The sequence below is a fragment of the Thunnus thynnus genome, chromosome 2, assembly GCF_963924715.1.
Source record: "Thunnus thynnus chromosome 2, fThuThy2.1, whole genome shotgun sequence".
Classification (NCBI taxonomy): Eukaryota; Metazoa; Chordata; class Actinopteri; order Scombriformes; family Scombridae; genus Thunnus; species Thunnus thynnus.
The window spans coordinates 17,184,974-17,211,428 of record NC_089518.1 but is presented as its reverse complement, the minus strand read 5'-3'; the positions used below and the strand labels follow the sequence as shown (position 1 = coordinate 17,211,428).

General features: G+C 40.3%; 1 protein-coding gene across 5 annotated transcripts in view; it reads right to left on the bottom strand.

Annotated features, from left to right (window-relative positions):
* Positions 1-26,455, bottom strand: part of trpm3 (transient receptor potential cation channel, subfamily M, member 3) — a 149,948-nt gene that overhangs the window by 121,939 nt on the left and 1,554 nt on the right. For 4 of the 5 annotated variants that reach the window (XR_010931055.1, XM_067607102.1, XM_067607114.1 and 1 more), the window contains exons 3-4: positions 21,958-22,063; positions 18,434-18,496 (exon numbers count right to left, since the gene is read on the bottom strand). Coding sequence is in view for 4 of the 5 variants with exons in the window: in XM_067607102.1 (XP_067463203.1) it covers positions 18,434-18,490 (57 nt within the window). In the remaining variant the exon portion in view is untranslated. The remainder of the gene's footprint in view (positions 1-18,433; positions 18,497-21,957; positions 22,064-26,455) is intronic. The other variant, XM_067607109.1, reaches the window with a different exon arrangement.

Here is a 26,455-nt window from a genome sequence, read left to right as displayed (position 1 = left end):
ATGTTTCCTTCACACATAATCTCTCTCTCTCACACACACAAACACACACACAATGATAATGTCTGTCAGGTCAACTGTGGTCATAACGTCAGCAAGGTGAGTTGAGGAATCATTGCCACAGCAACGAAATTAGCCATACGACCTTATCGAGCCCCGTCTTCCTGCTTTCCTTTTCCCTCCCTTTTCCTTTTTCATGGCCAGAGTTCATTTTGCCCTTTTTAGTCCCTCAGCTTGAAAAGTTCAACATCCACATCACCTCTCTGAATGGTATCTAAAGGAAAGATCTCTTTAGTGTGACGACAAAAAAAGGTCTGTGCCACACCCTATAATGTGTTTGTGTGTGTAAAATATATAGAGAGGAAGAAATAAAATGTTCCACTTTCATTTGTTACACTCTTAGATGTCTCAAAAATTACCATGCCTACTTATTCCTCTCACTCTTAAAGCTCCATCTGTATCACACACTAACTCTCCTCCCCTGTCTCACATACACACACACACACACACACACACACACACACACACACACACACACACACACACACACAATCACATACAAAGCACTTTCGTTCTCCCAAAAGATGCTTTGTCTCCTCAGCACGTTCTCCCACCTTCTAACACCTCCCACCGCGTTCACTGCTTAAACAAACTCTACATGATACTTCAGGCTGTTTCCAAGTTACTGTTGCTACGGATGTCAGTCAACACCCTCCACACACACACGCACACACACACACACACACACACATACACCATCACTGCCATCACATAACCAGCTTATTTGTACTACCGGTCTGCAACTGAAACGTGTGTTAAGCAGATTAAATGTTAAGGACTTAGCTGTGTTGGCATGCCAGCAGCCCAGCCTCAGGTTTCTTATGACTCAGCCCCACCGGTGCTAACAGAAAGTCAGATGAAAGTCTCTGGCGTGGGATGACAGTTACTGAGAGAGAGACCAATTACTGAGATGTGCCAAACTTTCAGTGAGACTCAGCGCAACTCCCAAATGGAAGAAAAAGAACATTCTGGCATTTTGCCTTTTTGCTGCTGGTGGTCCCTGATTTATTTGGTACTGTGGTTACAGGGCAGTGTGAGGATTGATGTGTTCGCATTTTCACACATCTGTCTCTGTCCATCTGTCGCTCCCTAGCCTTTCTCCAGATGGTTCTCTCATCTTTCCTCTTCCCTTCTCTTCGCTACTTAAATTCTCATTAATTAGTATGAGGTGTATCACTATAGGCTAATGATTTACAAATAGGCCGCAGGTTCTATTATCCACCCGCGTTGTTGATTATGTAGAGGATGAAAAGAGCATGATGTCTAACACTGTTAATATCTATTTTAAAATAACCTTTACTAGATAAAACTTCATATACTGTAGCTCTCCTGTGTCAGTGACATTCGGGAGGAGGGAGTCCAATGACAACAGTTTGGAAAGACATGTGTTTGCTTTATAGCTGAGTGTTAGATGGGAGGATTGATACCCCTCTCAGACATGAGTGGAATCATCTAACTCTGGGCAAGAAAGGGAATAAATGTTGAACAATACCTTTAAGCAAGACCATGAGAGGCAAGTGATTTGCAAATTCAAACTATTTGTGGTGTGAACAGATATCTTCCCACAGGACATAACGAATAAAAACTTACAGTAAGTACAAATGGTAGCCTATCCTTCGCTTTGGGGAATATTTTGTCCAGAGATTTACTGACTTCAGTTTTTGCCCTTTAAATGGTTACTCTCACAGTTGATTTATCTATTTTTTTTTCAGAGGCAGAAGAATCTGTAGTCTGCAGTCGTCTGGTAATAGCAAGTGAGCCGTAACCCTGGTGCATCTTCTCCAATCATGTGCACTGAGTGTTGCACAACAGCTTTTATGCTGTGAGAGCCGCTGCCAACAGACAGGCAAAAAGTAGCCAATTAGTGGTGTAGCAGTGTGCACTGTGGCTGACACAGAGAAAGTAAGAAAGCTGCTACGAAAATGGAAAGGTTACGAGCTCCGCATGCTCTAACATGTGTTAAGAGAGCAGAAAACCTGATAAATAGAAAGAACACAAAGTTTTACTGAGGCAATAAAAGCAAATGCCATTACCAGACCATCTGTACTGTACTTTCTTCACACTTGGTTTTAGCATTAACTTGCAATGATTAGCCACATCACCCACGTATATCAGCTAACTAGACATTGTTAATCTCTCTTTCTAATAAAGCTGAGATCTCACACAATGTAACGTTCTGTTTTTGTTTTTTTTTAAATGATGGTGAGTTCAATGGTTTCTTGATTCACAGTCTTTCACAGTAGGGGAAAGCTACGTGTCAGCATGGCAGCAAACGTTTTTAAATAAAATTCTAAAATATATTTTTCACAAGCTTCACAGTTTTATTCCTGGTCTTCTGGGGAACTATATTATATCTACAGTAAGACGGACAATAGTTGAAGAAACAAATAATAAAAAGACAAAGGACCATGGCTAAGCTCCAAAATTCACATTTCAGGCAGCTCTGAGATTCACAAGTATGAATCCAGGCTGCTGCACATCAACTTCACCACAGTAAAGAAAAAGCAGAGCTGCAGGGTAGAGACCTAACCTCACTCAAAGAGTCAATCAACTGAATTCAACTTTTTATTCTCATATCATACTGCCTTCACAAAAGAACCACGCCGACTTATTATACCTGCTGCCAAAAGACACTACCTGGGGAACTCTGCGTGATGCTACGGCTGTGAGAGTTGTTTTTTTTGGAGTAGGTGAGAGACAGACCATATTTTGCATGAAACTAGATGAAAGCAGAGTTGCCACCAGTGCTTCACTCATGTCTGTTTGTTCTGATTATATTTGGTTTGTCAAGAGAGAGATGTGTGGAGAAGATACTGGTTGGGAAAGCACTCAAGGAGTTCTGTTTTGCTTCTACTTTCTCACTTGCAGACAAGACATAATTCATGAGACAATGGAGTGGAACTAAATCTGAGTCTGTACTGAGTATGGAAAAGAAGATGACACTTTATGTCCTTATGAGAGAAAGAACAGAGAAGGAGATATAGAGGTAAAAATTAATCCTGCAATTCTGCTTTTACTCATACAGAGGATACTACATACATTGAGTAAATTTTACATGATGAGGGGAAATTATGTTACTACATCTAATTTGGAACCAGTATCACACATTGTGCTGTACTTTGCACCATGAGTGGTGTTGCCCCAGCCAGTTGTGAGAGAAAGTTTCATAATTTCTTCAACACTGTATCACAGCGTTTGACATGACATGTGGATATTAAGAAGACATTTTTATTGTATCTTGAGATGAGAGATGTTCTGCACCTGCTGCGTCCCTCTGGATGAAAAATGTATCTGCAAGTGTTGCAGTGTTGCATGAGGAGTGAGACGGAGGGAGTGCTTATCATGCAGTTATTATTTACAGTATGCAGCATGACTTCCTGTAATGCTGTGTGATTCTAAGTTTTCAGTTTTGAGGACAGTGTCCTTGTCTCTCAGTCAAAACATTTACTTAAACAAGTTCACTAAATGCTGAATCTGTTGCTTTGTATGTTTTCTGAATGCACCAGTGGTTGCACTTTTAATAGCACAGAGGTATGAGACCACCGCAAACAAGTTGCCAGTAGCAATGGACTGTGTAGCAAACATTTCCCGGTCAACACACAAGCTAAAAAGCACTTCTTTCAATCAAGAGGCCCAATATCTTTAAAAGCCTCCCACTTGTAACATGATGTCTTTTTTCTGTGCACTGTGAACACACAAGCTTCAATTGTTGCTCATTCATTGCTCATCCTGCTGGTTTCCTTGAAGATACAGCATTCGATGGTTAGTTCTATCTACCAATATACAAGCTGAACCCATTAAAATAAATAGTAACAAATTACTTAATGAGTAAGTGGGAACAAAACACTCTGAATATCTCCAACAATTCTGAATGTGTGCACCACCAGAAATAATGAAAGACAACACAAAAACCCAGTCTTCAGTCAGTCAGCTACAGGAATGTCTCAAACTTCTGATGTAGATGAAAACCTGAGTTGACCCAGGTCTGTCTAGTACAGTAATTCAAATGTCCTTACATTTGAAATGCATACATTTGAAAGACTGCCCTCATGATAGCAGCAAACTAGATAGTATCACAACTGGCAGCAGATCACAAAGTTTTGAGTGTGATCTTTGACATAATCAGTCAGAGTTTATGGTTCAGCTCATATAGTATCTTGCTCACGGAACTTTTTCTCATCATCCTCGTTTGGGGTTCCCAAAGGTCTGATCCTCATGATCCGTTTTCCCTTTGCTATACCGTCTAATTGATACCCCTAAAAAATCTAGACATACAATATAGCAGATATTGTATCTTATCAATAAAAGATGTTGGAGGGCTACTTACAAATAAAGACAGGCTAAGCTTTTAAAGATTTATGAAGCAACGTCTGTGAGCTAGTTCAGGCAGCCCAACTCGAGCTGCTGCTCCCCTCACTGTAACTTATATCCAACGCACCCTTAAAATCATGGAGGCATATGTAAGCTGTCAGTGCTCCACTCACACTTTGCTGCATGCCTGCTGCCACACAGCTCACATGCTTGTGTGCTGCCATTGCTGCTGCTGCTGCTGCCGTTCATACAGCATTTCAAAAGCCCCGCCTCCACCCCAGCATCCACCTGTAGGCTCCGAGTTTATCGTCTCCTGGGGGGGAAGTTAGTATCATCGCTCCCCACTTCCTGCTGTGTGAGATCAATGTTTCCTTGTGGGGACTGACGGGGTCAGAGCTTAGATGCCAAACACTAATGCTGTACGTATTCTACATTGAAATAATAATCGACTCCACGTGAGTTGGCTGACTATAATTGTTCAACAGTCAGAACTGGCAAACCCCAGGAACTCTTCTCACTCTTCACCGGGACCTCCTGTCATGAAATTTTTAGGAAAACAAGATTGGCAGCATCTGAGGTGGAACAGCTATATGTCATCTTTCTGTATGTGTTTTTTAGGGCTGTAGTCTGCTGGTCGACTGGTCGCTTAGTTGGTCAATATGCTCTCGTCCGACTAAATTCTCATTGGTCGAATAATCTCCGTGTTATTTTCATAAGGAGAAAACGGGGGTGTATTCAAAACGTGAAGTGACGGTGGATGCGAGCGGGGCAGAGGAAAAGGTTAGTAGTAAGTTGTCAGTCTGGCAGTAGATGTACAGTACAGACTACAGTGTGTCAGTTAATAAATGCGTTTCCCCTAATGCTGGAAAAGTGAAGGGGGTTAGCTCCAAAGTTAGCAACAATGGGTTAACATAACCTGAAGACACAAAACAGAGAAATACAGAACAGAGAAATGTGTGGCTGATGAGTTTACTGTGCACACTGTCCCATTACAACCCCCCCGTGCAACTAATCAATTAGTTGAAGATTATGTATGATTTCCTTGTTTGTGGGAGCATACCAATAAACTTGATTTCGACTGTGAAAATGTGTGTTGCTGCTAAAATCAAATGGCTTAAATTCAAGCCTAATCAAGGAAAGACAGTTGTTTGCAGGCATCCAACTGGGCTCCAAAACTAAATTAGTGTTTCTGAACTAAAATGTGTTGAAAAATAATAATTTGCTACCAATTTCATGCTACCAAGCAGCAAAAAAAAGCACATGCCAGATTTCTTACTGTAACTCAGAGATAACTTGCCACTGATCTTTGTTTTAAAAACGTCCCTCAAAATACAACATGAATCGCCGAACCATGCATCGTTTCCATAGGAACCAACAAAAATCTTTTCTTCTTTCCGACCTCTGCCTCATGAAGTAATATCACACTTGGGTTCATTGTAATGAGAATCCAACACAAGCATTCACACATTTTCAGTTTTGTCTCCTCGGGGAACAAGAGATCCAAAAAGAACAACTGAATTGAATTTTCAATAACAAAACCGAATCAGCTCTTGTTCTTAAACTGAAGCCATGAAACATTAAAACTACATAAGCATGCAAATGTATATTGTGCATAAAGAGACATCAGAGGTCCGGTAGAGAGCTTGTTGTATTTGAAAATGTGTAATGTTAAGATTTCGTTTAGGAGCGACGCACGTTACGATGATATTGGAGCAGTAACAAAATGTCCTAACAATGTTAGAAACATTAACAAACGTGATGCAGGACAAACAGTAATTGATGCCCAATGGACATGTTTAAGTGGTTCGATAGATGTATAAATTCAATTAAGAAGGAATATTGTTAAGTCACCACACATATGTCACAGTGTACTTAGTAATAATGCGTAGTCCAAGATCAACGTGGTTGGATACAATAGTTCAGATCGAAGCATAATAAATAAACAAATATCTTTTTTGATGTCATTGCTACTGACAGGAATATTGCAATATGCTCTCTCTCTCGTGATACTGGAGCACATCTACTCTCGCCTTTTTAACTCTCTGTTTTTGACAGTTCAGCCTTTGACCAGCTTCTGGATGTTTTACATTTGATTGATGGACCACATGTACAAGTTGCTGTGTTTCAATTTAAAAGGCTATATGCAGTTTGGCATAACTTCCTATTTTAGTTAAGCAAAACTAACATTTAGCTAAAATGATTACATTTCATTTCAATGCTGTAAATATGGTACATGATTGATTCCTGCTTTGTGAAAACATTATCCTCCCATTTGTTATGTATGTGTACTCTTCAGTTGCACAGATGGACTGTCTTTAAATCTATTTTTTATTGCATCATATCTACTGTTATGCCATTCTTATCGTGGGATAATAAAGCAGTCATTAGAAGAAGACATTTTAACATTATAGTTTTAGTTTCATTTGTTTCATCATAAACTTTTTAAAATCATTTGGATAAAAGTTCATGTGATAATTGGCTATTTCTTTTTCTTAACATGAGGGAAATCTCAAGCAACATACAGCGAACACCAGTGAGCCTAATCAAAGCGACTAAAGACCACTGAGGAAGGGAGATAAATGGGCTATGGGAGCTTTTGAAGTCGTGCCCTGGTGCCAGGGGTGATCACAGTGGGTAAAAATGTCTGTTTTCAAGACTATTGTGGTCCCACTGTGACATGAGATGAGGCTCATTACAGCCAAACAGTATCAGGGTGATGGTGTGAGCTGCAAGGGCTTTGACACTACCATCCTATCTCAAATTGAGATATTCTCAAAGGGACAATCCTCGTGACATACTGGTTCACACATGAAAATACACACATAGACACACACACAAAAAACACACACACACACACACACAAACAAGACATCACACACACACAGTAACATTTTCATCTTGCTGTAAAAGGGACGAGGGATTTCTATAGCTGTTTTGAGCAGACGGCCTCGATGATCCACAGATGGCTTGATGAACTGGAGGGCATCCACATGGCAATAAAGAAACAAGCATGACTAAAACTGAGACACGCGTGTTATCACAAAATGGTTCTCCATAAAGTTCTTTTTAAGCGACGGAGTCAGGCAGGGTTCAACAACATTAGCCAATACTACAAAATGGATGAAAGAGTCAAGACTCAATATGGCTGTCAAAAGAGAGAGAATGAGAAACCCATATGTCCTGTTATTTCCTCCAATTACAAACATACTGAGTTATTCGCATCAGAGGAAAACATCAGATTTCACTTTGTGCAACATACAAATAAGACTTATACATCCAACATTTAGAGAAATTTAGGATTACACAAAAACAAAACAGAAAATCTTAACAAAAGAGTGACAGTGCGCAGAATATGCACCATGAAATAAGATATATACCGGTGGCAGTCATTTAAGAAAGCGGCAAACAAAGTAACAGAAGACATTAATGTTACCTGCAGGAGCAGTCAGCACAAAATGGAAAAAAAAAACATTAATGTTAGCAACTACATCATGGCCCCTACTCGCCTCTGGCAAAAGAAATAACTGGGACAATAAACTATTTCAATCGCAAGGTCATGTGCCAAAATAACATTGTTGAAAACAGCATTTCAGTGAAAATGCATCTCTGGCGACTGACCAAAAAGTTGCTCCATGTATTACTTATTATTACCATATCCCATTTTCTCAGCAGACAATTTCAATATGTAATAGCAGGAAAATCACAGGTGCAATCGATTAAATTTAAACGACTACACTCCATTTAAGTGTCACAATTTCATTCGTAAGGGTCATTGGTTACATCTGTGCTTTGCCTGCTAAGATGTGTTCATATGTCTTGCCATGAAAAGGGTTGTGTTGACTGCTGTTACTGGGACAGCAAACACAATTTTTTAAGCATTTGGTTCTTTAACTCCCAATACATCCATGGTCCACTCACATCTGTATGTATTAGACTTTTCCTGACTCCACTATTGGATTTGCTGCACCTATAGAGTAAGACTGATAGCTCCACCCAAAATTAACCTGAGCAGAGGTCTAATTCGTGTTATGGCTCTTGGGAGCAATGTCGGTTTGTAAGTCAGGCTACTACTTTGGTCCAGAATATCTCAAAAACTATTGGATGGACTGCCATGACATTTGATACAGACATTCCTGGTTTCAAGATGATAAATCCTTGTGACTTTTGTGATCCCCTAATCATTCCTCCAGCACCACATTGAGGCTGACATTTGTTGTTTTTTGTGAAATGTCTCAACAGCTATTGGATGTATTGCCATGAAATTTGGTTCAGACTTTGGTGATTTTTAATTGTTCATCTTGTGCATCATCAGGTCTTTTTATTTATTTATTTTTGGTTTATGATCAAATACCTGCAAAACTAATCACATTCCCATCAGCCACAGCTGCACTTTGTGTTTGTTGCTAATTAGCGAATGTTAGCATGCTAACAAACTGCACTAAGATGCAACATGGTAAACTGGTAAACATTAGCCTGTTAGCATTGTCATTGTGAGCATGCTGACATTAGCATTTAGCTCATATGACTTCTACACCTAAGTTCAACCTCACAGAGCTGCCAGCAAAGCTGGAGACTCTTGTCTTGTTATTAAGCTGCTACCAGTCAAAACCCATAAACTTTAATTCATGTACAATTTAAAGTATCAAATTATTTCAAATTAGCTTAGAATCACAGTTAATTTTTGTATTTGATGGTTTTGCAAGTACTGTACATGAAGATGTCTCTAGGTGACTTGTCTGACAGAAATAGATTAATACCTCTACAGTAAAATACACGTTTCAAGAGATAAACTTTAAATCCACGGTGTTTTTCTCTTAAAGCTCCTCTCCCTATCTGTCTTGGCCTCGTCTCACTCAATCAGCACTTTCACTGAGAACTGTATTCTCAAAGCGTCTGTGTAATCCTGCGTCACTCGCTCACTTTCTCTTCCTATTTCTATCCTTCACTCTTTGTCTTACTCATTCAGTCAGTCATACACGGAGGATCATTGACTCCTTCACTCAATAACACACACACATGAACAAACACACATAAATAGATCCATTTGGCCATTATATAGACTAATGGTTCAAAGTGTCTAATGATTTGAGACTAGCAGTGGTGTTATGGTGGTATCACTCTGTGGTTCATATCCAAGCAACACAAATCCCAGAGGGCAGACACACACACACATACACACACACACATGCAAAACATAAATGCAGCTAGAGACACAGACTGGAGCATGAGCACTCATTATTGTAAAAGCACATATTGATTCAGTTTTTTAAAAACACACGTCTTTGTATTCACAGAGTCCGTAATTACATCTGCGACAACACTGGCTGAGAGCCCACTACCTCATAGTAAGTATTACTTAAAAAAACATTTCCTCTGAGACTGTTATGTGTGCAATACAAAATAGCACTGGTTACTGGAGAACTACTGAAAAAAAAAAAAAACACAGAAATGGATCTTGTGTCTCCAACTGTGCATATCTCTGTCTCCCACACATCTCCCAGCTCAGATATCTCTGCCAAATATCACCCCACAGATTGGCGAAGTGTGATAGTCCATGAGCACCAGCTAGCAGCCAGCTTTAGTTACTCTGACCTTGATCCGTAAACATCAGTTAAGTTCTACATTTCAAAAATAGAGTGGATGGGACCCCAGATCCATCAGATCCATATCACAGAGAAGTATCATCATTGCCTAAATGACTGTGGAGAATTTTTCCTCCACTTGCCTGACAGATGCCGCCCAAGGACATACACATCCTGTTTGAAGCTCTACAAGAACCCTAGTACCTGGAGGCAGACACAGGAGGCACACAGAGAGAGGGATGGAGTGAAATAACAAAAAAAAAGTCAGTGATAGAAGGAGAAGAAGGAAGAAAGAGTCTAAGTTTATGTGTTCAACCAGTTTCCAAAATAGTCAATGGTTCCTTTTTCACAAATTTCTTAATAACTTCTAATAGTTTCTCGTGTTAAATCATTTGCAAGTTTTGAGAGATCCATCTTTCTCTTCCATTTTGTAAATTGTCTGCAAGTGGTATTTTGCACCATGCACAGTTATTGTAAGCCTCCCAGCTGTCAGTTGTTCTGTTGATATTTAATTAATGTTGCTTAATTATCACTTAGCAGCTGGTTATGTTTATTTGAGGATAATTATCAGCAAGATTCTTATATTGCTTGATATTGGCATCACTTCCGTTTAAACATAATTGCTTTGATGTTCCACAGCATTGTCACTTGAGACAACAAAACCAACAAACAAACATTACCCCCCAGTATTTAACCAAGACTAAGTTTTATAAATGCTGTGACAAAAGTATTTTTGCAAATCCCTTAGAGTCTATAGAGATGTTAACATCTAACACTATAAATTACACATGAATTATAAAGCAATAAAACTACCAGTTGTCCTTTAAATGATAACTAACTTGCAAATGGGATGCATCTATAATCAGTGCAAGGTCATCTTGTTTTTGTTTTTCAGTCCAGTTTTGGCTCAGACACCAGGTAGGTCATTTCATAGGTTGAATCATTATTGCACACTGGAGTTGTGCCTTGTTTTTTTAATATCTACTGGGTGCTGTGGGTTTTTGACAAACTTGGCCAATTGGTCAGTGCACACATTATGCACAGGGAGCACAAACATCATAATCACCCATATGTCCTTGGTAAAAAATCTGTTGTGGTGCTCCAGTAGGAAACTAGCACCACTGATACTGACATTATTTAGCAGTGTCTCAGAAGTTAGAAAATGAAAACATGTAGCACATTTAAATATAAATGAAAAATAATCTCGTGGGTTTATGTAATAATGTTTGCAATATAGAGTATATCAACTAAAGAAAACTATATATAAATAAACTACAGTACTTGGTTTCCAGGGTAACAGGTGATGGGAGACAGTGTAAAGCTGAAAACAACTGCACAGCAGCAAAAACAGACTTACTTTGGGTAAAGCTAGATGCCTTCTATCACTCAAAAAGATCAGTAAGGGGCAACATAGAGTGAATAATCTACTGAGGAAACATGGATTTTTATGTTTAAATCCACATTACTAAACTGGTGAATTAACCAAGAAGTTAAGTCTTCCAAATTCCTCCACCCCATTTACCTCCTAATCCCTCACTGCTTAACTACCTCCCAGGCAAAGTGCTATCTCAACAGCAGCCTTTCCTGTCCTATTTCCCTCCCAGCACTCAGGTCATTGATTAATCTTTGGGGAGGCATGTAGAGGGGGCCTGTGTATCCTCGAAACATCTTACCGGTGGCTGCTGAGAGTTGAGCACCCCCCTCTTGGTAGACCCCCCTCTGGAGCTGAGCCTTTTCCACGACTCTGAGAAACGTCCCTTGGTGGTGGGACGCCCCGGCCCAGATGTCCCGGACGCAACAGATGAATCATCCCGGGTGGAGAACGGTCGCTCCCTGCGCAACTCCCTCCGCTCAGCCCACTTCTTCTTGGAAGCCATTTGGTGTTAAAATTTGGTCAAAGAGATGTGGGAAGTAGGGCAGCCACACTGAGTCTAGGAGGCTGTTCTTTAATCAAACTAGAGCCACAGGTGGCATCTTCACTTCATGTTAAACTCTGCTTCCAGCTGAACTAGTCTATTTTTCTTTTTCCAATCTTTGTTTCTCTACTTTGTCTTTAAGTCTTCTTCTCAGCTCAGGAAATGGTGCAAGAGAAATTTCCGACTCCTTTGCACCTGTTTCTTTCACTTTCCCCCCCCCTCCTCTTCTGATCTCTTGATCATAAGACGTGGGACAGCAGATCTTCACCAGTACGGCTGCACTCCTGTGCTCTTCTTTTCTTCTCTGTAAGCCTTCCTCTGGGAGGTATGAGAGTCAGAGAGGAGAGGTGGCGAAGCAGAAGGTGCTGTATGCACCCTGTTGCATGTGCTGTTACTGTGGCTCGGCCGTTGATGCTGTTTTCCCTCCTCACAGTGAGTGAGAGAGTGAGAGAGTGAGAGAGAGAGAGAGAGAGAGAGAAACAGGGAAACAAGGCAAGGGAAAGAGAGAGGGAGGGAGAGAGGAAGAGGAGGGGGTTGGAGTGTACGGTATTGAGATCTGGGTGAAAAGGGGCTTCAAGACAGAGACAAAATAATAACAAGAAGCTCACACAGTGGTCTGAGGAAGAACAGGAAAAAAAAAGAGCAAAAGACAGCGAGACAAGTGGAGAGGAAAAAAGAAAAGGCAAGAAAAACGAAGAGGGGGGTTCCTGTTGAGCATAGCGCAGCGCTGCTTTAAGCTGACTGAGAGGCACAGAGACAGACACCCTGTTCAGTAAGTCACTCTCTCACAGTGAAAACTGTGCTTTGAATACCCACAGCCACTAAACCTCCATCTCCTCCCTCTCTCCTGATCCTCTTGCTCCCCTTAGCTTTCATTCACAATCTCAGTTTTTCCCTCTTTTCTGTCCGGGGTACACCCCCCCCCTTCTTTCTCCTCTTCCTCTTTGATGTGCATGGTTCACAGTTCATGAGTTAAGCCACCTGAGCCTCGGTCTCTCTGGCGCGATTGAAGACTAAAGAAAGGGCGATGCCAAATGAAACTGGTACTCGTGATCTTTTCTGCTTTTTTCAATGTCCTGGTCTTCTTCCTCTTCTTCAACTCTCACACCTCTCACTCAAAGTCTTCAGATGTGCAAAAAAAGGCTGGAAACGCTGTGGAGTTGTGGAGTTGATAGAAGGTGAGAATTTGAATAATTACTTCAGGTGCAATTGTGAGAAAAATGCTTGTTCATGCATGGATCTGCAATGCTTCAAACTCTTATTTGGCCTTAGAAGATTAGAAAATGATTCTGGGACGAGAGGACAAACCGAAAGAGACGGAGTGAGACAGACAGAGAGAGAACAAGTGAGATATCAGGATCGAGACAGGGAGACAAAGTAAGAAGAGGTGACAGTGTCTGAACACCGGGGACATTGTTGTCGTCGCTCCCAGCAACCACTCACCACCTGGGACTACACACCAGTGTGGGTTTATATGTGTTTGTGTGTGTGTGTGTGTGTGTGTGTGCCTGACCGAGCAGTGAAGAAGAGGGAAAGTAAAAAAGCAAGACAGAAATTCCCTGAAGGATGAGAGGAATACGAGTGAACAAGTGACAGTGAGAGAGTAGGACGAAGGAGTGAGACAGTGGGAGTAAAAACACACAATCACAAGTTTTTGTCAAACACAGAATGACATCACAGGGACATTTAAAGTCAGCCCTACACACCTTTTTACCACAGCAGACGTTTTTGACTTGTCATAGCAGTGAAAAGCACAGGTGGAACTGATATCATTAACGATGGCTCTGTGCCGTTCAGGTGTCCCAGGAAGCCATACTGGTGAACTATGGCAGGGTCAGGAACTGGAAAAAACTACATGGGATTCAGCCATCATTAATCTTATTGACTGCAGAAGAGCAATGCCCTGCTGAAGAGCCTTGGCATGATCAGATGATCAACCAGAAACAATTAGTCGATGAATCGATTAGCTGATCGACAGAAAATCAACAGGCAACTATTTTGATAATCAGTTAATAGTTTCAGTCACATTGAAGCAAAAATACCAACCATTCTCTGGTTACAGCTTCACCTATATAATATATAATATATTCTGCTTTTATGTGTTTAAAGTAATTGTACACTGAATATCTTTGGGGTTTGAGCTGTTGGTTGGACAAAGCAGGAAGACATTTGAAGACTTCAACTTAGGCTGTAGGAAATTAAGATGGTATTTTTCACCATTCCCTGACATTTTATAAGTGAAACAATTGCTGAATTGAGAGAACAATCAGTAGATTAATCAATAAAGGCTGCATGTAATTATACACTATCTGTAGGACATGTGCTCTCTATAATAATTACATATTATTATTGTAATTTGTCTATCCTCTGCACAAGGTTTTCATTATGGTTATTTGCTGCACTTGAATACAAATGCATCTCTTCATTTTCATCTAAATAAGATAGAAACAGATGAAAAGATGAAGCAATATGGCTCAACTTACTTAGACTTTAAAGAGCAATGTGCAAAGGCTTCTCTAGTTATAAATACTTTGAGTGTTTTAAACTGTTTTTGACCAATTTAAAGTTTTGACAGTTTGAAACTCAAGACTGCTTCTATACACAAAGCAGCTGCAATGACTGATGTTATTTTTCAGCCTGGACCCTATTTTCCCATCATTTTAGGTCTAAATGACTAATGCGGACAAAATTTTTCTGGAGTTGGTCCAGTATTGAGCGAGTGATTCAGCTGGCAGCCACGAAACAGGCTGCAAAGTAATCCTTTGGGGGCAATTATGCCAGTCAAAGTACTTGTTTTTGCCACTGACAGGCTCAGATAAGTGTCTGACAGCGAAAGTAAACACAGGAACTAGTTGCCTGTAGCAGCATTATGGCTAACTGCATAACTCCAGGGCATTTTGCACGTCAGTTTTTTTTTTTTTTTTTTTACGTGTGAGGCCGTGGATAGCTCAACGTTTGTTCATGCTAGAGAAGTAGTAACTTAGTAGATGAAATACGATTCATGTATTTCCAAATTTCGAGGATAAAATGACCGGATCCACACCATGGGCTACCACTGGATGATAAGAGACTTACATACTGTAATTTCTCACACAGTTACGTGTTGTAATCACATGTTTCTTACTGTGTGGAGCTGAACGTTTGATCCGGCCGGCCTTGCTCTTTTCATCCAGTGGAGGTGAAATAGTCTCCAGGACGACAATGTTGATAAACGCTGTAAATCCATGTGTAGTAGTTACACAGCTGGGATTACTCTCATCCGTGGACACTTCTAGATTTTCCGAGTCTGGCAGCAACAGATCTGACTCTGCAGAAAAAGTTTTCACTCTTCAGTAAACACCAGCAGTTTCTCTTAAGTAACTGTTACTGTACGTTGACTTACTGAAAGTCCTGTTGCCTTTCTGCCCCCATTCTTGGTTTTTCCTCTTTCAGTTGTTTATCTCCTTTCTGTGTACTTAAGCTCAAATAAATACCAGTGAAATGACTCACGATCATCTTCATAATAGTCCACAGGATAATACGTCATTGAACTTAGTTTTTTTAGTTTCCTTACTAGTTTCTTACACTCTACTCGTGGTGAAAGTCAGCCTTACATTGCTGTCCGTTTCACGACTGCCAGCTGAAGTGCTCTTGCTCAATACTGGACTGATTCCAAAAATTTTTGTCCCCATTAGTCACTTCGACACAGAATGATGGGAAAATAGGGTCCAGGTTGAAAAATACCAGAATTTCCCTTTAATTAATGTGCAGCTTGATGCAAATTGATATTACCTGAACTTGTTAATAAGAAGCATTACATTTTATTGTTTATTGTGCGATGTAGGTTAACACCTGAGAGGAATTTGGAGGAACTTTGGCAGAATTAGTTAATAGAAATCTTTTTCTGGGCAGCTCACAGTAGGCCTAACATAACAGGTCAATTTTAGCCTTTAACAAAACATCACAGCTAGCTAGCTATGAGACAAAATGATATTATGATAACTATGGTGAATACACAGTGTGTAAGTACTTAAGTGACATTATCTTTGCTAATGTGCGGACCAAAGGGACCAAAAGACACCAGTCAACATTTTCAGCTCTGTCTCCTCCTGGGGGATCTCAGCTGTAGGAGATTATAGCTTGATGTTTGCCTTTGATATTACCACTGGGAGTCACACTTTCCCCAATTCTAGACATATTTGCCAAAATATTCTGACCAAATCTGAACCTCAAGCCAAAACCAAGCTGCATAAATCCACAATAGGTAATATTGTGTTGTAAATAGTGTTATATTCATTTTTAGCTCTGTTTTGTTCTCCACCAACTCAGAAAATTAGTGTACAGTGAAATTAGCATAACATTTGCAAAAAAAAATCATTAGAGGTGTGAGACTAATTTACTAAGCAGCACTAATGCTGCTTTTGTAACTACAGCAGATCCCTTTGACATTATATTTAGTCATTAATGTAAAAATGGTGATTAATGTAAAAACACTGATTAAAGTAGGTGTGATGACAATTTTGTTATGTAATTTAAAAAAATATGCCAAATACATGCCACACTCAAATTTATATGACAACTTAACATCTCTTAATATGTGGAAAAATGGGGGTACAGGCCAAAACAGATGAAGAAATCCTGTGATAGAGAGAAAAGCCATAAACTCTGAAATAAAAGGGAAGTAAAAGTTGTCAATTTCACCCAAAGAGCTCTGAGAAAATCTGACTCGTGTTGAAGGTTTGGACATGTCGGTCTGTACTTGCTGACATCTGCCTCCCTCATGCCCCCGAGTTACCACCCCCCACCCACCCCCCTCTCTTTCACATCAAAGACCCACCTACACAGGGTTACGTGGTTGCCATGGTTACTAACCCAAAAAATTAGATGTTGCATCATCAGTGTTTCATTATAATCCTCCCATGTATCACCGCGTGCACCCATGTAAAATTTCACACCAATACATCCACACAAAACACACGTTCCCCCACACACACACACACAAACACACACACACACACACACACAATGACCTGCAAAAATAGTCATGTTTCTGTCTGTCTGTGTCTCACTTACACACGTTCATACAGATGTACGCATGCAACCATGTTACATGACTTCATCACTTACTGATCTCTTGAGTTGCCAGACATTTTTCCTGCAGATGCTGGATGACCACATTGACCGCAAACATGTCGCTCCAAATATGAAAATAGTTTAACAAAAAAACAACAAAAAATATAAAGCAATACTGAGCCAAAAAAACTTTCCCAGAGGACATTTTGTTCAGTTTCAACTAATTAAAGTGTGAAATATAAATGGTAAAAAAAATACATGCATTTAAAAAACGCCTACAAAGTTGCTTGCCTGATCAAAACTATACCCATTAATTTCAGGTCACTTCATTAAACAAGTAACTTTTTTCTCTGGAGGGGCTTTCTAATTGTCTGTCTGATTAGCTGGATATTTGTTCTGGGGTTGTGAAGAGTGTCAAGCTCAGACTAACAAGTTACAGCAGAAGAAGAGAGAAAAGAGTAAAGCATGCCCCTGCAAATGGAGCTGCCATTATCTGAGGGAATAACAAAATACTTGAGAAAAATTGCTCAGTCTGCTTCTAATCTCCAAAACAAATACTAATTGTCAGACCTTCTAAACAAGATGATACTCTCTGATCTTGAAGTTTGCTGATGATCAAAGTCTATCTGTTTTCCCCCCGAAAAATAAGAATGCTTGAATATGAAGTGGCTTATAGTCAATATCTGAACCGTGGTGGCAGAGCTGCTGATGTAATAACTATCACCAGTACACAACCACGTTGAACCACAGCAAAATCTGAGGTTTTATTATTTCGACTGTATTTAAATACAAAAATTAAGCTTGTGGAACAAATTATTCATCTGCTGCTAAACGCGGCTATATTCAACTTTCAAACATCCAGAGCGAAGGCTCTTTTCTTAATCTGAGCGTTGGAAATTTGTGCCTTCTAAAACCTTCTGTGGAGTATTTGTCACCCACTTTAAGAAGCCATGTCTGACAGTCTGAAAGTACACGTTTACTGAAAATGAATATCAGAATTAAAAATCTTTCCACTACAAAATGTAGACAAAAAAAAAGAAGAAAGAAAAAAAAAAACAGTCAGCCACTCTGGCTATAAAATAAAATTATACCAAATATTGAATGTTTCCTTATAGTGTTTTTGAGGGAAAATTAAGGAAACTTACACTTTTGCTTACTGTTCAAGATTAGCCTTGTCTGAAGTGGAGTACAATGTTGTAAATTTGTTTTTTACCCCTGAAATGTCAGTAATTAATTACAGGATTACAGCATCCTTCTTATGTCAATTAGCAAAAGCATCTGTTCAGACAGTTTTGCAGATGACTTATTAAAATAATTTCTGATTCTAATCAGCTTATGTTGCGCATAGGAATGAATACGTGTATATATAAATATATGCAGTCAATACATGCATAATGAATAACTGATAAATATATATACATAAAATTACATAAATGAATCATTATTAAAGTAACATTCATGTTTTTGTACATTATCTGTCTGTCGTGTTGAAGAAACAGGAAGTGTGTCTTCTACCTTTATCTCTGTGCACAGCGGGGTCAGTACTCTTCTGTTGTGAGATTTCCTCGTCATCTTCCTCTGGAGGACAAAATCAGGAACAGACGCAGAGAAGACAGTAAGAAAACATCAACATAAAGATATCAACACAATCCAAAATCTCATCATTACTTCATGATGTCGTCTTCAAATCTGTGAAATATGAAATCAAATACAATTTTATTCCATAATTTACTAACATCTGTGATATTTGTAACATAATGATCATTTTAAAACATTTAAATAATGTTTAGGTGAATACTGTTAACAGCGTAATGTCTTTTCAAACTGCAGTCGATTAGTTTTGTCATATACTTTCTTTTGCAAAGGATCTGTCGATGCTACAGCCTTCATACTGGAAGCATGATGCAATTTGTTGAAAACGTGCACCCAAAAATGGGTTGCATAAGTCTTTTCATGGTAGTTTATTTCCTCTAAACTGACACATTCCTTCCATCGCTCCATCCTTTTATTGCTTTTTCAATCTACACCTTCTGTTTTCTCACTGCTAGCTGAATACAGTTGTTTTATATTCACTGCATAAATTAACTTAACTGATTGGTTTTGTAAAAGGAGTCATGAAAATTACATGTGATATGAAGTCAAGGTTGTTGCATACAATGTTTTCAAGGATAAAGTCTAATTTGTTAGTCTTTTAGTTGCCAGGAGGGTTTAGATATTTCTCATCCTCATACAAACTGCATTAAAAAGAAAAAAAATTGTAAAAGTTGATTAGGATTAGCTCTCAAGAGGTTTTTGTTCAGGTGTTATGAAAGTGTTTCCGACCTCAGCTAATTGAAAGTGCTTCACAGAATTAATGTTTCCAACTAGCGAAGTAAACAAATACACAGACGCGAGCTGCAGAATGTGGTTTTAATATCAAACAAGCCTCATCTCAACAGAGGCGAGAGTATTATAAACAAAATTTGTTTAAAAATGTTTAAAAAAAGTTTTAGAAATCTCGCCACAGTCAAGACCAAATGTTGTGGCCAAAATTTTATGAAAAAGAGAAGACGACTCTGCACATGCAGGTCTTGGGTCTACAAAGCTTCATTCAGTCTTAATTTGATTTAATAGATCAGTTTTTATCTGAATCTGATTTCACAGTTATATTTATCCACTTCTGTGGTGCTGATAATCAGATTACTTCGGCCATAAGTCCCTTTTTTCCATCCTTAGATAGACCATACTATACTATACAGTATATAATGACAGCACAGTGGGGAGTATTTTGATTTATGACAGCAAATATCAATATATTTGAGAGAAAAGAGAGGGATAATAACACACAAATGATCAAATAAATGAATATTTTAGTTTTTTAAAAACTTTCCATTTCTAGATGAAAAATACTAGTTTTGGTTTCAGTCTCTGCTCGGTCAATAAACCCTTAAATAGGATTCGTCCCTGAGCTCCACATTAATACCAAATAATCAAAGGTTTTAATGCAGGGTGTGACAGACACTTCTTTCACAAGATTTGACCATCACTTTTCACCACCAGCTCTTCATTTTCTCAACACTTCCCCCTTTTCCACATCCATCCATTTTTTCACAGTTTGTTATATTTATTCATCTTCGAGTGCCAGAGTGTGGCGTATAACCACTTCACTTGAATCAATGTAAATTTGTGTAATGAATTCAGGATCGCCTTGTCCTTGAACATGAAATGGTCTGTGATAAGTGGCTCGCCCGAGTCTTTCCTCCGACTTTGCATTTATCTTTTCATAATCAGACATAACGTCTTTTTTTTTTTCTTCACTTGCGCAAAAGGAAAAGACACACAGCTCTACCCATCCCTCTGAAACCAAACCAGCTGGATCATGTGTCAAAAATGAGGGATTATGATTCATTTTATTGCAATTTAAAGAATTTGGGATTTGTGTACCTGAGTCTGGCAATAGAGTTTCTTCCAAAAAAAGCTGTTGTGTTTACCCCACTGATGATTAGTGCCTGTCTCCTCTCATATCCTAACACTAATTACTGCTTCCTCTCTCTGTGCGACAGAAAGGTTGGGGATGCATTTTTAAGCAGGCTGATGCCATCAATAATTCACGCTCAGTAACCACACACAATATGGGTGTTTCTTGTTGCCACAATTTATGAATTTTCTCTTATATCTGTCTGCTTTGTGCATCAGGTACATATTTACAGACAATATTTTGGTGGAGTATTAATAATGCAAACAGAAAAGGGATCTTCCATCCACAAAATCAACGCTGCAGCTGTGCGAGTTATCATTTCCCTCAGCAGACCCTCCTGCAACAGAGGTACAACCAGAGAAATCGACAGTGTAAAAAAAAAAAAAGATAGATACATGATAAGATTGGAGCTATATTTTGTTTTTTGTTGTTGTTTTCTCCTCAGCTGGCAGTGATTCAGCTGGGAAAGACTCAACAAGCTGTCAAGCTGTAATAGCAGATTAGTCAAAAGCAAACGCAGCCTCCTGTGGAGAAGTGTCACCAAAAGTGTCCACACTGCTGCCGAAACTCCTACACATCTCACGGGCTATTTGACAACAGTCTGAATGACAGCCAGCAAACTGATGATATCCTCAATATGCTCACGAAATTATGCAGTTGTAATGTGTGTGTGTGTTCGAATGATTCACTGGCTCGCTGGTCAAGCCATACAAACACTAACGAGGGACAGCTCATCTGTGCCTGAACGACAGCCATGGACCGGCTCGGAGACAAGTCGCTAATCACTGAATCATAGAGAAGAGACTAAAGCATGTGCAAACTCATACACACAAGCAAAAAAACTGTCTCCATCTCCAGTGAAGGAAAACTGCAGGTTATGACCAGATCTTTTGTCACTTTTGCATCATAGAAATAAAACTCAAGAGAAAAGAAAGACTTGACATTTACAACTGATGCTATGTGGCTAGCAGTGGTGTTTGCTGTAGTTGTGGGAATGAGGCTTTAAAGGTGTAAGAAAGGAAGGAGCTCTCAAAGCCCCCCCCCCCCCCCAATCCCACAAAAACCTAATATCAATATTTAAGGAAAGACATAAGTGAAAAGAGAATCACGTTGGTTAATGGATAGAGAATCCCTCAAAGGCTTTTTTTCTGGAGAAATGTGCTAAATCCATGTTTTATCAGACTAACAGGGAGCAGGCTATGGAGGATGATTTATACATAGAGAGCATATGGCTGCTTCAGTGTCCAACAGTTAACAGATGGAGGGGCAAAGCGAGAAAGAGAGGGAATAGGGAGACGACAATCATTTATTTAGCACCCCAGTAGCCGACAACTTCTCAGTGTTGATCTGTTACTAGCATGATGCAGTTTAAATCATCTGCTACACAACACAAGAAACAAGTCTCAACTATAGTGAACCCAACATTTTTTCTTTTTTGTGATTTCACAGAACTTTCTGTCCAGGTGTTAACTCTTTTTTCAATTTCTTTTCTTTTTTAAAATAAACACATTTAGCCCTTAAAACAACTTCTTAAGCTTCATTTCCAAGTGAGCATTCAGATTCAAAATGGCCGATGTCTTACCACTCTGAAAGTCTCTAAGGCTCCTTTGGGAATCGTTTTCCTCTCCACCTTCCTCCACTTGAGTCTTGAACTTCTGAATCCTCTTCTGAGAGAAGCTCCTTCTTTCCTTTTTAAGAAAAAAGAAAGTCTAAACAGAAATGTGTAACGCTGGGTAATTTTACAACCAGATGAGGGAAGAGGAAACAAACCAGGTGATAGGAAGAAGAGAGAAACGATGGCTGAGAGAAGATGGCTGGCTCCAGGAGTCAGAAGCCACAGGTGGGCAAGACGTCCCTCTGCTAGTGGAGGCGTGTTGGAGGACAGGGCATGACGCAACCTCTGTACGTGTGCATGCGTGTGTGTGTGTGTGTGTGTGTGTGAGACACTGTCAGTCTCTATTAAAACACATCTGTAGGTCCATGAGACACGCTGGGCTGAAGACTAGGATCCAGATATTCCACGATCATCTCCTTACAGCCTCAACACCACAACCAGATCAACCTTCCTCCAGTTGTTATCATCTCAAGTATTATAATGATGTGAAGCTCTCAGCTGCTCTCTGATTGGTGTTTGCTAATTTGTTTAAATGCTTGTTATGACAAGCCTGAGCCTGAAAAGTTAGAAGGAAGAAGAAGATCATCTGGCAGCCATGGAGATTAAATAAATGTCCGAGGTGATGAAGATGATGTCTTTTTTTTTCCTTCAGTCTCCTCTGCTCTTTCTCATTGGCTGACCCGTCTTCACCCCGTTTCCTGTGGCACGTCGGCGAGGCCTTGTGCTTCAGCGGAGGTGAGAGGAAGAGGATGCGAAGAGGGGTGTGAGGATAGACCTGTTCTTGCAGATCTGACCGCTGTCTGGGCCTGACGAGCATCTGGCAGGTGGAACGTCATCAACACAAAAACCACCTGAGTCACAGTTACTCTGAGGGGCTTGCGGGGTGGGAGGCTCAGTGTGTGCGTTGCCCCCCAGTGACCTGGACCCTTTGAGCATCTCCCTGGGGCAGGTTGCTAGGTGAGGGAGTTATGATGCCCACCCCGAATCCCTCCCCCCACCCTCACAAGCACACATAATCACACACACACACACACACACACACACACACACACACACAAAGAACACAGTTTGAAGGGAGGAGGGTTAATGATAGCAAATAAAGAAAAGTAAACAGCGGGTGGCTAACGAGTGCTAATTTAGTACGTCGCTCTGCCATGAATTAATGAAGAGATCACTCGGATGCCACAGCAACAGAGGGGAGGAGTGGTCTTTTGGGACAACAGTGAGGGGCCCCTGTCAAGCCGCTGATCATTTTAGTACCCTGAGATGCCTCTCTGTTGTCTAGAAACACGAGCATGACATATCGTCTCACTTTGCTCACTGAAATCCCTCCGTAACAGTTCCACCCCTTTTATTTTGCTCTCTGACTTCTTTCCATCCTTCGTCTCATTTTCAAATCTCAGTCTTCCTTTCTTCCCTGCTCCTTCGCTACTCTTTGTTTCTCCATCCATCTCCTCTCCCGTTCACCACTTTGTCCCCTCTCCCGTCACGGCCTGTCTGCTCCGATGCAGCGTTGAGATTATAAAATGGCTCATCCAATTGCGGACTGTCACATTAGGTACAAACTGATACTGATCAGGGCCTCGCTCATTTCCGCACTGCTCCGTCATATATACACCTGCCGCATCCACACACACACACACACACACACAAATAAGCCTCCTTGAGCTTTAGGTTTTCTGAGATAAATTTTAAAGATGCTCTAATCAGAGAGGAAAGAGACAGATCTAAGAAGACGGTGCGGGAGCAAGAGAGAGCAATTAAGGGAGGCGTAGCATCTTAGACAATAGATCCACACAACAGCTTAGCAATTAGTAATCAATTAACTGGCTCTGAGTGGGTGGTTCTATTCAACAAACTCATTATTACAAATACTGCACGTAGGCCACAAATAAGAAGAGACAATAATAATTGTGGAAAAGGGGCTGGATGACAAGGGTGAAGAGGAGGAGGAGGAGGAGGAGGAGGAGGAGGAACAGTGTGGATGGTACAGTGAGGAAACAGAGAAGACATTAAAAAGCTTGCTCACCATTACGACCTTAAGTTGTAAAACTTAAGTTTGCGTCATTTATGGCTGAGGGGGAGGATGAGGATTTTAACTTTAATGGAAAACTATAAAACTCCAATAAAGGATAGAAAGTGATTTTATTATTTATTTTACCTGTGCAGTTAACAACTGATTCATTAGTTCAGGAAGAAACAGCAATGAAGAGTAGAAGTACATTTATATGTGACAAAAACCCACACATTCAGCTGAAGTCTTTCTATATCAGGGTGTTTTAATACATATTGTTTTGGGTTATGAGATTGAACAACAAGGAGAACATAGACAATCAATCGACACTGTGTGAGAGCAGAAAATACATGATCTTCCTCTTAGTTTCACCTATGGATGCACAAAATCTATATCTAATCAGCAAGTGTGGTGATGTTTTTGGGTCTTTCTGATGTCACTGCTCTCCCTCCACAACACGGACGCTTAATACAGGACACACAGAACCGATCAATTGCGCCACAAATTAAGGTAGCCGGTTATCAGATTGAGTGTGTTTCAGGGAGATAACTGTATGTCTTTAGGCTGTCTTCAGGCTAACAGGCTAAATACTGAGAGGGGCGTCTCAGAGGATTTACTCTGTGATCCCTCTGTGTTTGAGCCTGGGCTCTTGGCGGTTGACCAGGATCAGATGTATCAGTGACAGACTGGAGCAGCGTCTCTCAGCAGAGCAGCCAGCCCTGATGTTTGGTCAGTCACAGCAGACACAAATCTGGTGCAGCTTCTCCAGGGAACGGTGCTTATTTTGGTTTGGTAACCACACAGCAAGAATTGGGTTAGTTTAAGGATTGAGGCTTGCAGTGCGGGCTTAAATGTTATCGTTATTTTCACAGTCATCATCATTGCCAAACACTAATGGCCTTTCTCATATTTCTATAAACATTTAGGTTGCAAGCCTTTTTTGTTTTTTGTTGCAAAACTGTTCACTTAGTCCTCGGCAATGACACAGCTCTGTTGAATCTATTGAAAGCAACACATTTGAGCCTTAACAGCCTCCGCGAGGCCTCTTTACAGCCAAACAAAATGATCATTACATTTAACCAAACTACAGGACCTTCTAATGTTTTTTACACACACACACACAGCGATTTCATTTCACTGCTCTCTGAATCACCCACTGACTCATGTAACACAGAGAACAAATCCGTCGAGACTCACTAAAAGTTTGGCTTTAACAATCTCACGCTGGGTTTTCGCATTTAGACATCTCGCAGCCCTTTCAAGTCCTTAACCACGACACGAAGCCACATATTAATAGAGAGAATGATTAAAATACGGTATAAGCACTTTTGACAATAAATAACTGCATCATAATCCGTTTTTTATTGCATTTCTTTGGGCCTGATTAGCCAGTATCGTGCTGCGTGGAAAGTACACGGCATATTTTCTAGTAACAGCTCTGACTGGGACAAGGCTATTACCGTCACACCCATACTTCATCTACAGGTAGATAAGGTTAATTCACTGTCTAATGGGCTGGGGAACTGATGAACCATTTGATGTTAAAGGGTAATTGACTATGTCTGAGTAGTGTTGTGTGTGAGGAGGATCAAGAGACTTTGTGTGTGTGTGTGCGTGGTGCAGGGAGTATCAACATACTGTCGAAAAAGATTACGGACATCATTAAAATATTCTCTCTGTGACCTTAAAGCGATCCCACCCACTTCTGCACTGACTCATCAGTACATACTGAAGCAGTTTGTGGTCAGTTACAACACTGCATGATAGAGAAAGCCAAAAACAGTGTGTGGCTTCTTCCAACAGTGTTAAAAATGCTGCTACACCTTCTAGAGTCATGACAGCATATGAAACTCATCCTTCCGCTTCACCTTTCCTCCGTGACGACACCGGGCTGAGAGGAAACGGAAGACCGGACATGTAATCAAAAGCTCCCACTGACCCCAACCGGCGCGTCTTTGTGTGTGCCACTCTGCTGCGGTTACTGTGACATTAAGCAGACAGGAGATTTACATTACTCCTCAGGGCAGCAAGGACACCAGGAGAAGGGTTGTCATGGAAACGGACCCCTATGTGGCAGTCAGAATTGTTTAATTATTCAGGACCACCGTCAACTGGAACCACTGAACCGATTGAATGTTGAGATTAAAAAATGATACGATGTGGTGAGTTGGGGAATCCAGATAAACTTAACTTGAATATACTTAACTGTTGAGCTATAAAACTGCTGTGTGGACTCAGCTAATGACTATATGCTGCCATGCTCACACACCCCTCTCTCTCTCTCTCTCTCTCTCTCTCCCTGCCTCTCCTAGCATCGTCCCTAAGATAAGGGATGGTTTTGGGTCTCTCACCTCGTTGGTTAAATCCTCCATGAGACTCTAGGTATCACTATGGACCAGGCTCTGACTCTGGATCAACATGTCAAGTGTCTGATTAGCTCTTGTTTTTCCC